The sequence below is a fragment of the Adiantum capillus-veneris genome, chromosome 30 (genome assembly GCF_014529385.1).
Source record: "Adiantum capillus-veneris isolate H3 chromosome 30, ASM1452938v2, whole genome shotgun sequence".
Lineage (NCBI taxonomy): Eukaryota > Viridiplantae > Streptophyta > Polypodiopsida > Polypodiales > Pteridaceae > Adiantum > Adiantum capillus-veneris.
In genome coordinates this window covers 37991865-38005982 of record NC_140960.1, presented here as the reverse complement: position 1 = coordinate 38005982, position 14118 = coordinate 37991865, and the positions used below count along the sequence as shown (strand labels likewise).

Below are 14118 nucleotides of genomic sequence, written 5' to 3'. Positions count from 1 at the left end.
ATCGGTGGTTAGTGGTGCTAACTTACTACCGCCATGTGCCGCCCCTACTCTTACCACCACCGCCCATTGCCGCCCCTCCCTCCAGTAAAGTAGCCAAGGACCTCCTCTCTCTCTCTCTCTCTCTCTCTCTCTCTCTCTCTCTCTCTACTTTTCTATGACGTTAAAATTCTCCTCTCTTTCTCTCTATCTATCTAAAAAAACCTAAAACATTTGCGATTTTGCTAGTTCCTTCGTTTTTTTTATAAAAGCAAACCCCTCACGGCTCCTCTTCTCTCCCTCTCATGATCCCTCCAACCCATTCCCTCTCTTGCCCCCTGTTCTCTCTCTCTCTCTCTCTCTATATATATATATATATATATCCTCCTATCCCTCCCTCTCTCTCTCTCTCTCTCTCTCTCTCTCTCCACTTGCCACCCCTCGAGTCCCTCCAGCCCTAGAGAGAAATAAAACGAAATCGAATGAATTGTTATATTAACTAAAATAGAATGAAATGCTATATTAAGAATTTTCATAAGGCAAAAATGACCTAGGAGACCAAATTGATACAGTCTTGGTGGATCTAATACAATGCATGAGTACAAAGTGAAATGAGAGAGAAAGAGAGAGAGGAGAGGGGGGAGAGAGAGAAGGGAGGGGCCAACGAGGGAGGGAGAGGTAGATAGATAGATTTTATTATCGTCCTCGGACGTCAAATATGACATATGGGACCAAAGTTACATGTGATGTAGTATTTGTGTGGCTGATGTGAGTGATTCTTGATGGTCCAAAATTGTGGTGATGAAAGTTGCAATGGAGAGACCACACTATGGCTGGGAGAGGAAAGTGTGTACGTTTAGGTCATGGCTGAAAATGTGAAGGAAGTAAGTTCGCATGTGACCAAAAGCTGAGCACTCTAGAAGCGTGCGGTACTTAGACTCTCGAACTTGCAGTGAAAGGGAAAGGGAGAGAGAGAGAGGGGGAGGGGGGGGGGGGGGGGGGGGGGGAGGGGGGAGTGGAGTGTAGTATCTCTTTAAAAAAAAAAAAGGGAAAGAAAGGGAGTGCAAGGGTGCTTATGCCAAACAAACAAAATCTCTATTGCTTGCTTTGGATGACTTTTCTTATATAAAAAAAATGGCCTGAGCACCCTTGCACTCCCTTTCTTTGCCTTAAAAAAAAAAAAAGAACTACACTCCACTCTCCCCCTCTCACAATCTCCCCCTCCCCTCCCCTCCCGCCCAACCCTTCCCTTCCCTTGCAGACCCTCTCCCCCCTTCTCTCTCTCTCTCTCTCTCTCTCTCTCTCTCTCTCATTTTATTTTGCACCTAGACATTGTATTAGATCCACCGAGATTGTATCAATTTGGTCACATGAGTCATTTTGGCCTTTTAAAGACAGTTAATATAGCATTTCATTCCATTTCATTTCATTTCTCATTGGGATTGGAGGGACTCAAGCGGCAGTGTGACATGAGGCAGAGAAAGAAAAAAGGAAGATGCAGTGGGAGAGAGATCGATAAGGGGGAAGAGAGAGAGAGAGAGAGAGAGAGAGAGAGAGAGAGAGAGAGACAAAAGGGGGAGACAAAATTGTGAGAGAGAGAGAGAGAGGGGAAGTGTATTGTTTTTTTAAAAAGAAAGACGGGCTCACCTTGTACAACCCCCTCCCCCCCCCCCCCCCCGCTCCCTCTCTTTCTCTCTCCCAGCTTCCTACTCTCTCTCCACCTGCCACCCCTCTTCTCTTTATGTCTCTCTCCCTCCCAATCGCCCCCCCCCCCCCCCCTCTCTCTTCCCCTCCTGCTATCACTCTCTCTTTCTCTCCCCCTCTCTCCCTCTTTTACAAAAGAAGGGAGGCACTAGAGATACTGCTAGTGATTTGTTTTTTTTTTAATAGCTCTCTCTCTCTCTCTCTCCTCTCTCTCTCTCTCTCTCTCTACCCTTGCCACCCTTCCCTCTCGTCCTAGTGTGTGTGTGTGTGTGTGTGTGTGTGTGTGTGTGAGAGAGAGAGAGAGAGAGAGAGAGAGAGAGAGAGAGAGAGAGAGAGACTCTACCCTTGCCACCTTTCCCTCTCGTCCTTGTGTGTGTGTGTGAGAGAGAGAGAGAGAGAGAGAGAGAGAGAGAGAGAGAGAGAAGAGGAATGCCACCCATGGTACACACCTCATTATTCATGGTACACACCTTGTCAATGAAGTGATCTCCTCAAAATGGTACACACCTCATTATCCATGGTACACACCTTGTCAATGAAGTGATCTCCTCAAAATGCAACCCTCTCAAGACCGACTCCCCTGCATCAACTGCTCATCCTTCCTTGTGGAAAAAAAAGGCATGAACGACATCTATGTGGGGGGGGGGGGGGGGGGAGAGAGAGAGAGAGAGAGAGAGATCCCTCCAAGGAGTTGTGGGTAATCTATAATGTTGGTGACGATGAAATGGGAAACCTTGGAGCAGGTAACTTGGGAATCGTAGGGAGTTTTGCCTTGACTACAGCTTGCATGAAACATCTATTACTTTTGTCTCTTCTTCTTCGTCTTGTTCTTTCTCTCTCCTCTAGCTATCTATTAACATTAGGGATTGCCCTTTTCTTCTTGAAAGAATTGATTCAAGAAGTTCTCGCTCTCTTTCTCTCTCTCTCTCTCTCTCTCTCTCTCTCTCTCTCTCTCTCGCGCGCGCGCACACACACACACACACACACACACACGTTCTATAGGAATGCATGTGAGTGTGCTATCTGCACCTCTAAGAGCTTGTATTGTGCATTAGATCATGATATGTGAGGTGGGATGATTAATATGTAGATGCCATCTCTCTCTCTCTCTCTCTCTCTCTCTCTCTCTCTCTCCCCATAGAGTCACGAACTTCCCTTTTTCTCCTCCAACCTCAATGTGACGACGTGTGACAATGCTCTCTACTCGAGGATTTCATTTTTGCATTTCAAATTCAACTTGAAATCAACCTATGTGTGACACTACATGGATGTCCTCTCCTTCCTTGAAAGTTTTAATCTCCATTGTATATAGTATAGAAGTAGTCCAATTTAGATTGGTACAATTGTGTTTCTCTTCTCCTTTATTTTTTCTTTAGTATTTTTTTCTCTTTAAAGTGTCTTTGCACTATGTAGTTAATGAAAAAAAATAAAAAAAAAATAAATAAATAAATAAATATATATATATATATATATATATATTGAAAAATAAAAAGCCATTCAAAACACCTTAAATGTGCAAGTAAAAGGTAAGTTTGGGAAATGAAAAGAAGAATGAAGGTGGAAAGTCCAAAGACTTTTTGTGTTCATATAAAGAGACACTCTACTTGACATTGGGACATTTGTGTTTTGCTTTTCCTTTATCTTAATTGCACATACTCGTGCAGTCTTCAATATTGCGTGGGATACCTCCTCCGATCCCATCCTCAAGTTCCACTGCTATGCTAGGACTCATCTCTAGTAAAAGGTGGATGAAAGACTTGAACTCTCAACGTGAGCATGAATGTCTAAATTAAATCCCCTAGCCAACCTGATGCCCAGTGGTTGCTGCTGTCTCAAGCGATTCATAAACTGAAAAAGAAAACAATTATACCTGCTCTGTGTCCATAGCCCCCAGCGGTCACCCTCGCATCTCCCCCCCTCCTCCTCCTCCTCCCTCTCTCTCTCTCTCTCTCTCTCTCTCCTTCCTCTTCGCGCTGCAGTCTGCCCTTTTTCCTCCCGCATCTGCCAAGATTCGCCACGATTTCCTTTTTCCTGAATCGAGGGCACATACTACAGTGGTAGTGAATATATATTGGAATTTATTAAAATCCAAAATAATAGGTGACCCTTTCCTTTTAAATGTTTCCTAGCTTATATGTCGAGAGCACAAACCTCTGCTATGGCAGCTCTGCGCCTTACTGTTGCATCAGGGCGGTACCCTGCTTCCTGTGCGCTTCTTGGCAGACGCATGTGCATGAAGCGCCTCCATTCCGCCCTTGCTCCCCTTTCTGCAGCTATGTCCTCCTCCACGTCTGAGGTGCATGATATTGGTAGCGGAAAAGCTCGACGAGGGCGGCCTCAAAATTCTTCGAAACGCTGCCACTGTCGACTGTTCCCACAACCTCTCACCTGCGGACCTCTGCGTGAAGATCTCTCTTTCTGACGCTCTCATCGTGGGCAATGATACCATTGTAGGCTGCGAAAGGCCTTCTGAAGGTTGTCGGCAAAGCGGGTGCAGGCCTCCTCAATGTAGATCTTCAAGCTGCAACTGAATTCGGCTGTCTTGTTGTCAACGCTGCTGTTCCAAACCCTGACTCTGCAACTCGGCATGTTATCACTATTTTGAAGGGTATGGCATGATGAAATTCCCTTCAAGGGGTGACCTTCCAGGGAGTTATTATAATCTTCAAGCATCGTTTACATAAGTACGTACGTTGTAGACCAATCTTGCCAGGAGTGAATGGTGTATTCCCATGATAGTGTTCACAATGCCACATGATAAGTCCTCCAAACGAAGTTATGGAACTCAATTTATAGACATATCTGTCACTGCCCAATTCACATCAACGTCGTGGTTGATTTGCATGGTCACGGTTTGGTCACGGTTGGAGACCAGATCATGTTGCACGGAATTTCAACGCCTACCCAGTCCTCAAGTGTTCCTTGTGGCAACATCAGTTGTTTTTAGACTGCTTTTAATCCTGGGTTCCACTATGTAGGCTTTACAACAATTAGGTCTTGAGGCTGTAGTGCCATTCATTTTTGCATTTGTATGCTCAGCATAAGCCTTGGATGTGGTTTTGCATGGCTTTTACATCGGCTCACGGCTAAGCAAAGTTACAAAGGTTTAGTAGCATTTGTTTTATATTCATTTTACCTGCGATTTGAGTGCATTAATGGAGCTCATTAGAACTCTTAGTGACTTTGCTATTGAATATCTGCAGCGATGAGGGATGCCAGCCATTTCTTTATACTTTCTGTTATGGGATGGGGCAAGGTTGGGCACACAATAAAAGGCTTGTCAGTAAGGATCATAAGCGATGCGGGAGGTGTGATTGATGAGGAAGCTCTCCTTGAAGCACTGGATAGTGGGGTGGTTGCACAGGTACTTCGAGGCTGTATAAGTTAAATAGTCCTTCCTTTTTCAAGAGAGCTTGTTCACTGAAAACCAAGTGAAGAGGAGAGTAACTAGTGCTACAAATCTCATTATTTAATGTGGCCTGATGCATTTTGGGCTTTGCAGGTCGTTTTTACAGAGGAGCCATCAAAGCTTGATGACAAGCTGGCTGGTCATAGGAATGTCATTGTGACGCCTTATCCACTAGCAAGCACGACGTTGTTGGCACAGGTGGTTTTTTCCCCCTAATATTTCTGCCTCCATACCAAACATTGTTTTCATCAATCTTCTTGTCATTTTTATTCTAGGACAGGAAGGTGTTGCTGTGGAGGTTGCACAGGAGGTCCTCAGCGCATTGCAGGGAGACATTCCTCTCTCTGCGATGAATGCACGCGGGGTGCATAAAGTGGTATGTGTTTCTATTCACTGCAGCTAAAGCTTACAAAAAGATGATAAAAGTTTGTCTCTTTAAACAGGTGCTTGAATACCTAGCTCCATACATGCTGTTAGCAGAGAAACTTGGCCGGCTTATGCAGCTAGCGACAGTCGGCAGCGCAGTCAAAAGTGTGAACGTCTGTGTGAAAGTCTCCAACAGATTAACACACGAGTATCGCCGACGTTCGAGCATCACCGATTTTATCGAGGACGGGAGTCACCTGCTGCGCCGAATGATCATCGAAGGATTGTTGGAGCCAAATTCCAGGACGAATGTAAATTAGGTGAATGCAGATTATGTGGCAAAGAAGCAGGGCTTAGTCATCACAGAAGAGTTCCCCCTCACAGAAGCTCCTGATATGAAGAGTATACAGGTGAAGACGGCACAAGTAGAGTCTAAGTTTGCTGGCGCCCAGCTTTCAGATTCAAGTGAGATTGCTTTCGAAGGCAAGTTGAAGGATGGATCCACCCCTTACCTCTCAAAGGTAGGCAGTTTTGATGTAGACATCAGCTTGGATGGAAAACTTATCCTCTTGGGTCATGTGGATCAACCGGGGATGATTGCAAAAGTGGCGAGTGTGCTAGGGGAGGACAATGTTGACATCAATTTTGTGAGTGTAACAGCAAGGAAAACTTCATGCAAGCAAGCTCTGATGACCATCAGGGTAGAGGATGAGCCGAGCGCAGTGGCATTGCAGAGGATTGAAGGCATACAAGGTGTAGGAGGGTTGATGTTTCTCAATTCTTGATGATGGGGCACCAAGCATGGCAGGTTGCCTAGCTTTCATGCATCCACTCCTAAACTTTGATTATGGATAGTCAAATTTAGGTTACTCTACTCCTAAGCATGAATGAAATGGGGTGTGTGTCTGTCTGTGTATGTGTGAGAAATTGAGAATAGAGAAATGTTGTGTGTTACATACAGCATTGAATATACTAGAAGGGCAATTGCATCCTAGTGTGGCATGTTGGCAACACCAATACGCCATTCTAATCTACTATGGAAACGTGTAAAGGGTTCCCACTTCCTCCATATTATGTTGAGCCACTTGGCTCAATCTTGACCATAGACCTCCAATCAACAATAAAAAGAAAAAAAAGCCGAGCTTTTCCTCACGCAGCTTTTTAGAACTAGAGTCCATGTTGAATTGAGAACTCAACCATGGTCATTAAACATTTCTTTAAATATCTTGAGACATTTGTTAAGGTCTTCATGTTTATTGTGACTTTTCTAGTTGTCTATGTAGTAAATCTTTTTTCTAAAGACTTCAGTTCTCTACATACAAACTTATGCATTGATCCTCACTTTTGTACAAGGGTCTATTGCTATGTAGAGAGAGAGAGAGAGAGAGAGAGAGAGAGAGAGAGAGAGGGGATCAATCGCCTCTGTGGATTCAATCTGCAAAATTCTCGAGTAATACACACTAAGGCACAGAGAAAACAATATAGATTGCGAAGACATAAGGTAGACTATAAAGTATCTCCACGTATTCTTACTGCACTTGAGTACTTCGGACATTGTGTAGTATATGCTTCTTTGGCCATGATTAAATGTTGAGTTTGTACCATATATTACACAAGGGTCTACTCCCTTTGTGGTAGTTAAAACATAGTTTACTTTTTGTATGCATTGTGATGTGATGTTTAATGGTACAGTTATGAAAAACACTACTACCAACGTCATTGTTGAAACTGAATTCGATGGAATTGAGCCACTAGTCCTCCAAGGATTTCCAAGGATTTCTAATGATTGAGCAACAAAGAGAAGTGCTTGTGATGTTGGATGATCTAGTGGTACATGATGGTATTGAGAAACTCTTAGTAGCAATGTGGAAGTGCTTTGCCCGTGTTGAGTGTAGACATTTTGAAATTTGAAAGGCACTTAGAGGCTTTTTTGGATGTGACTCAATAAACCAATGGCCAGCAATTTGTACAACTTCAGAATGAAGTGTATTTATGTACATATCGTTTTAATGACGGGATGACTCGCATTGAGCAGAACCAGTTTGACATGTTGGTGCACCTAGAGCAACAACAGTTTGAATCGGTACATAACTCATACTTGACCGGTAGGGAGCGCCAAATTCAGATTGATGCACCTAAGGAGCAAGTTTGTGCTCTTGAAGGAGAGGTGACAAGTGGGCTCAAAACCCACTTGAACTGAATGAATGCGCTTATGACAAAGATGGATCGAGCTTCTGATGTCCGTGCCATATAAGTGCCTTCAATCTTGGTTACTATGAATAATTCAAGCACCTACTTTTGTGTGATGTACTAAAGCATACATTGTGTTGAACTGTGTTGGTAGAGTAATGTAATGAACAAATTTTTTTGTTTGGCTTTATGGTTGTATTCTTTGTGTGCATGACATAAAGATGTAGAGTTTACTTAGCCTAATATTTGAGGTTTTAGTTTAGATGATCTTTGCATTAAAACAATGTGAAGTACTACCTTTGTGGGTTGAAAAATATAAGGCCATTAAAAAACAGGCTTCAAATATTGTATCTATGTTTGCATGTGTAGGATATGGCACTCTTTGGTAAGGTAAGCTTCAGGTTTAGATGATTGAGATGACGGACTCGGAAGCTCGACAGATTCCAGGTTATTTTTTGTATTGTTTGAACCTCTTTGTAACAATTATCTTTGGGTTTACGGTAGAAACTTTCTTACTTCTATAGATTTGGTATGCTTTCTACACTCCCAAATAATTGGGTAGTGCCTTTCAAACCCCATGAGATCGTCATGACCATTATAGATGACTTCAGATAAGGGTAATGCATGTTATATTATTTTCACTAAGTCTTTGGATGTATTGATGTATATGTATATGGTTGAAGTTTGTCTCGCGCTTTGTAAGCAACAAAGTTCCTCTTATGGAATGCTTTGCATTGGAAATCATGGAGCAATCCATTGAGCATTATGATGTGCATCCACAAGGCGTATATGATGTGGAAGAATCAAATGAATGGTGGACGATGGAGTTTGTGGGATTTCATTTGCAAGAAGGGTGGTCAATGTATGATAGGTATAGGAAATTTAACTATTGTTAAAGTTATTATCTGCCACCAACTGCGACTCCACCAAGGCATCCTTTGTATGATAATGGTATGCCACTGCTTGTTTCATTAGTTCTCTAATAGTTTTGATATTTTACATGGAATAAACAATGTCAGTATGAATTAAATATTTTGTTGTTTGCAGGTCTATTGGCATCGCATCTTGGGTTATTTGTTTTGAAAAAAGAAATTGAAAATGTCGAAATTAGGTGTTGACTTTTGTTCTAGATTTTTATATTTGTATTAGAGATGCTTTCTTAAATTGTAACCATTACAAATGCCTTTTAATCTTACTTTGTATGCATAAATGAGTGAGCAAAACTAAAGTTCTATTATAGATTTAAGAGCTTCAATGACATTGATGGGACTATATTTTGCTATGCACCACTGTTTGGGTCACATATTTTAGTTGTTGTTCAATTGTCTATGCACTTCTCATTGTCATAAGAAGTTGACATAACATTACGAATGATTAAATGATTGAAGGAAATACAATAGATGATGGAAAACCATATTACCACTAAAAAATATTCATGATCTCAAGAGCTTCACAATGAAGCACTCATATATAGAGACTACTTGGATGTCGCCTCGGAGGGGGGGGGGGGATATTTACCAAGATTGTAGCATCTTCTTCTTGGCCACAACATCGTGCGGGTCATATACTATCCTCCATATTATGTTAGTATAGATAAGGCCAAGCTTTTCCTACGCAGCTTTTCAAAACTAGAGTCCACTTTGCTATCAAAACCTACTATGAATCCTTTACTCAAGCGCAGGCTCTGTTCTTATATGCGCTACCGTGTTCAATATATATACTAGTCAGGGATGCTTTGGAGATAAGCTGGTTAAGCACTCGGAATTGAATTCCACATTGTACGCCGAGATGGATGTTGTAAGCAAGCAGGGACAATGATCATTAATTTCGAGCAACAAATCTAGGCCATCATCTTCATCAGGAAGGGTGAAAGAATCATACAGAGCTCCAAGCAAGCAATTAATCCTTCTACGGCTTGGCTAGAGAGCTAATCAATCTTAATCTGGGAAGATGTTGCACTCAACCTTGTGCAATAGCATACAACCACCTCATCAAAATCAGGAAGAGGCAAACAGATTTTCAATATCTTAAAGGCATACCTAAGCAGATTCAAGGAAAATTGAATTTCCAGGACTGCAACATCCCAGACTAGCATTGCCAATATGGTCATTGAAAGTGCCGATACACTGAGATTTTCATACCGTACACTAAAGGATCCCTCCAGTGTCATGAGCGCATATACAATGCGCCTACAAGCATCACAACATCCAGCGCCATTCTTTCAAGAAGTAGCACATCATTAATGGCCTCCCATTGTTCTGCGGTCACTTGAGGATACATCTCTTTTATCTGTGTGAAATGGCGCTCAATCTTGTAGGCGAGCTCCAAGAGTTGGCCTTCTTCTAGCAAAGCCTTGGAAAATTGCCGCTTCAAATGCTCGCCATCAAGTGATGATGTTGCAAGTGCTGAATTAGATGCCATAGCTGCATATTGGTAGGGGCCAAAGAAGAAAAGGCGAGGCCAAATGCGTCAGGATATACCTGTCTCTAGTAAGAGGGTACTAATTAGAAGAAGCAATGTTTTCTTGAGTGGTGTCAGTCTATGTTTCTCTCTGCATCACCTTCATATAAATTAATGTTAGTTGCCTGCAATTCTATTACAAGAGCTCCTTCTAAGTGTAGCGATGATCCCTTGTTGGTCATTGCAAAGCACTCTCTAAGAGGTCCATATTGATTAATGTTACGGCCTGTTATGAAGAAACTCATATTGGGACGTTGTGCAGTTTGGATTTCTTTGCCACTAATAAGAATGGCAGTGTAGTGCTGCTGATGAAAGCGGCAGGCAGCCATACTGAAAAACTGATGGATGGGGCCGGATGGGACCTCTCTCCGCAAAAAGAGAGACTTGCAATTTGGTACAATAGTACTCTTAGGGGTAGGTCGTTCGCCCACAAAGATATTGAGTGGCCTACCATTTCTTCTCTTCATATCAAATGGTTTGTGAATGTCAGCCAACAAAAGATAAACTTGGGTAGCCCCACTGACCCTTGCCCAAGCATGGTTGTGCTTGAGCACATAAAGCTTTTGATTCTTCAACCAATAACTACAATAAATCCTTCTATATGGAAGCAGCTCGATTGCAGCAACTTTAGATTTCTTGAGTAAGCAAAGTAGCAAAACAATCACGCACGTGCTATCCAAGTGAAGGGTAAAAATGCTTCTGAATAAACATAGAAAGAATGACCTAAAAGCCCGTATTGATTGCTTAGAATATACCGTGGATATAGACCATAGTCCATTGTCTCCTCCACACCACCATAATGCTCATGGGTACTACCGCGATCTATAGTAAACCCTACACCGTCTATAACGTAGAACATAAGGTTATCTATGTCTCTTAAAGTTTAATCTACCCCTGGATCTTTTGTATTTGTATCAATGTGCGTTTTGTGTCTTGAGAGAGAGGACATAAATTCACATCAACAATGGACGGTTTGATTGCACAAGTACAACTGCAACTCGATAACATAACAAGGTTTGTTATTTGCATCCAATTCCCAATGCACATGTGTTTGCTTGGCGCAACACATAAATGCTACGGGGCAGGGCACGACTTTCATTTCTTATAATATTTGGAGAGACCACAATATCAACTCTCCACCATACTTTTGTATGACACTTCTGCATGACATGCACTGTATAATTAGCATTTTCACTCTGTGATGCTTCATTGCAAGACAAAATGTTTAACTATTCACATTAGTTCTATGTAGCTTGACACAAACATTGTCCTCCAATTTGGACAATTGGATGACACTCGTATACGATTATCGGGTAAGTAGTGAAACATAATTCTTATAGTCTGTTGATGCTTTTTATATTTTTTTGAGTTTGTCAATGCTTCCTTAAGTTTAGTTTAGCTACATGTTTTCTCACTAGTACATGTGCTCAATCTCGATCATCATATCTATATATAAAAGAGATACCCAATTCTTTTCTCATAGATGGTTGATGTCAATCTGGGTATGTCCTATTATGTTCTATAGCAACGTCCACCAAGCAAGACTAGTTTTCGAGCATGGTCGAGTATAGCCATCAATTTGTTCTCTTGATATGAGTATTATTATCAACTATATGTACGTTTTCAAGTTTGATCCCCACTTCATACATTGAGATCCTTTTTCTCATTCTTAACTTAATTTACAATATAAAAATTGGAGTCAATTTTTTTTGCCAACAATATAACCCTCCAGAATCCATCCTTCCATCCATTTTAATAGTTGAAAGCAAGGGATGGAGGTACAAAATTGGTTGTCCTTGACAGTGACTCTGAAAAATCTTTGCAATGCAATTTATCGAAGTCCCAAAAGAAATCACTTGTCATATTGTATATCATTGGATACATCTTGGAAAGAAAATTCTACCGGTTCCCACTTTTTCATAGTACCAATAAGGTGAAAAAAATTGGTCCTTTGGTTTCATCTTTCTTTTGCACTAAAAGGACTGAAGAACAAAAGGGGGAGGAGCTCGGCCTGACCATCCCTTTGTCTACCAATTCTTGTACTTGCCTCATGATCTCCTCTTGTTGATCTTGGGAAACTCGATAAGGAGGCTTGTTAGGTGGTGAGCTTCCTAATATGAGATCAATTTGATGGTTAGCATCCCCTCATTTTGGAGTTAAGCCCATAGGAATATCATCGATGAACACATCTTGGAATCCATTTAGAAAATTAGACAAGTCTAACTCTTCTTGATTCCTACCATTTACATTTGATGAAACATTAGGACCTTTTAGGGGCTCTGCCCATTTCCAAGATAGAGAAAATAGGATTCCAATCAAGTAAGACTAGAGAATATATTTTAAGCATTTGAAAGTAGCATGCAAAATGTCATTTATCAAGTTGTTCCCAACTTTTTTATTTTAAAATATTTTTAAGTTTTTCTATAATATTAATGTTATTCAATTACATTTCAAGCATTCACATATACTTCTCTAAATTGATTATCATTTAGCAATATCAATTGTAGATCTTGTAGCTTGAGCATTTCGTAATGATAATTATTTCCAAAACTTGATTAATAGGGTCATAACCATGTTGTTAATTGCCTCCAATCTTGGATCCTATCTCACCAGATGCATCTAGCTTAGCATTTTTCACTTAAGATCGAATATATATCTCATCCATACCTCCCTAAACAAATGCTATGGATTAGCATATCATAGTTTATGACTAACTTTCATTTATGGCTAGAGAAAAGAAAAGTAGATGTCCCTCCATATAGATGAGCAAAACCTACCATGTGGCTAGCTGTTGAGGAATGACTATAATATTGACAACCATATCTTCATATATGGTTGAGGGATAGAAACATAGAGGACCATCTAGATAAGCACAACTTACCACATTTGTGAATAGTGACAAATGACAAGGTTTTATAGTGTAGAGCAACTTTGCATGCTTCCTTTGGGTGCAGCTAGGACTAGGGAGGGATTAGGTCAGTCCTTGGAGGGTATCATGGCTACATTTCCACGATGAATTTCCCCCCTTTCACTTTCTAGGAGTGGAAGGTATTTCATGACATGAGGATAAGTTTTGTTCTCACATATGGGTTCTCACGAGACATAAGTTTTTTCCTAGTTCTAGAGACATAAAAGTTACACCACCCCACCATGCGAGCATGCGTGATCACACATTCTACTATAGTACCTAATGTACTACAAAGCCCACCACACCATTTTTTGCATCTACCTATTTTTCACTACAACTAATTGTGAAGTTTTTTCAAGTGCTAGATATGGACTACCACCTGGCCTTTTGATGCAAGGTGGAGGTGATGGTGCCACAAAGCATTGTGCAAGGGCTCAAACTCAGGGCGATCGCTTTCTAATTATGCGACTATCAGGTGAGTGCATCAGAAGGCGTTATTTGTTTCTCAAATTTTTATATGCAAAATGGTACCATAAAACAAAATTGGGAAAAAAATTATAAATTGAGTATGAAAAGGGTCTATTTTTTTGGAAAAAACTCATAGATAAATAATTTTCAAAATAGTCCTTGAATGCATGCTATATACACAATTACATAGTGACCCCTTCCCCCCCCCCCCCCCCCCCCCCCCCCCCCCCCCCCCACACACACACACACACTTTTCACACACACACACAAACACACCTCCAATCCCTCAAGGGCTCCAAGTGCAGCTTAGATCCATTGGACGTTGGCAAGGCTCTCACACACCCCTTGTGAGTTGAGTTCTGGAGGTCCATGGGATATATAACTATTCTTACTTTCATGTGGATTTGATAAGGGAAAATAGTTAAACTAGTATCTGTCTTTTCCTATTTTCCCTAAAGAGGATGTTTTTGGCACGAGTAGATGTTTTCAAAAGGTTTTGTAGTGGCTTCCTTTTGGGGTTTTTTTTTCAAGATGTGGGGTGCGACCGCACCCCTTGTGAGTTGAGTTATGGAGATCCACGAGGTATAGATTCTTATTTTCATGCGGATCTGATAAAGGAAAATACTCTAATTAGTAT

At 41.2% G+C, this 14118-nt stretch overlaps 1 protein-coding gene and 1 pseudogene across 1 annotated transcript; both read left to right on the top strand.

The window, feature by feature from the left end:
- Positions 1-3806: 3806 nt before the first annotated feature.
- On the top strand, positions 3807-6695 carry LOC147417822 (D-3-phosphoglycerate dehydrogenase 2, chloroplastic-like). The gene is made up of 6 exons (XM_086506799.1): positions 3807-3976; positions 4135-4288; positions 4884-5044; positions 5183-5287; positions 5370-5465; positions 5533-6695. The coding sequence occupies exons 1-6, from the start codon at positions 3815-3817 to the stop codon at positions 5773-5775; spliced, it is 921 nt and encodes a 306-aa protein (XP_086362925.1). The 5' UTR covers positions 3807-3814; the 3' UTR covers positions 5776-6695.
- Positions 5851-6240, top strand: LOC147417823 (D-3-phosphoglycerate dehydrogenase 1, chloroplastic pseudogene; annotated as a pseudogene).
- Positions 6696-14118: the final 7423 nt, after the last annotated feature.

Excerpts from the sequence above, each read along its gene's own strand:
- LOC147417822 (XM_086506799.1), top strand. The coding sequence starts at position 3,815 with ATGTCGAGAGCACAAACCTCTGCTATGGCAGCTCTGCGCCTTACTGTT. Across the intron at positions 3,977-4,134 it reads TGTCCTCCTCCACGTCTGAG|GCTGCGAAAGGCCTTCTGAA; the intron begins GTGCATGATATT and ends ATACCATTGTAG. Across the intron at positions 5,045-5,182 it reads ATAGTGGGGTGGTTGCACAG|GTCGTTTTTACAGAGGAGCC; the intron begins GTACTTCGAGGC and ends TGGGCTTTGCAG.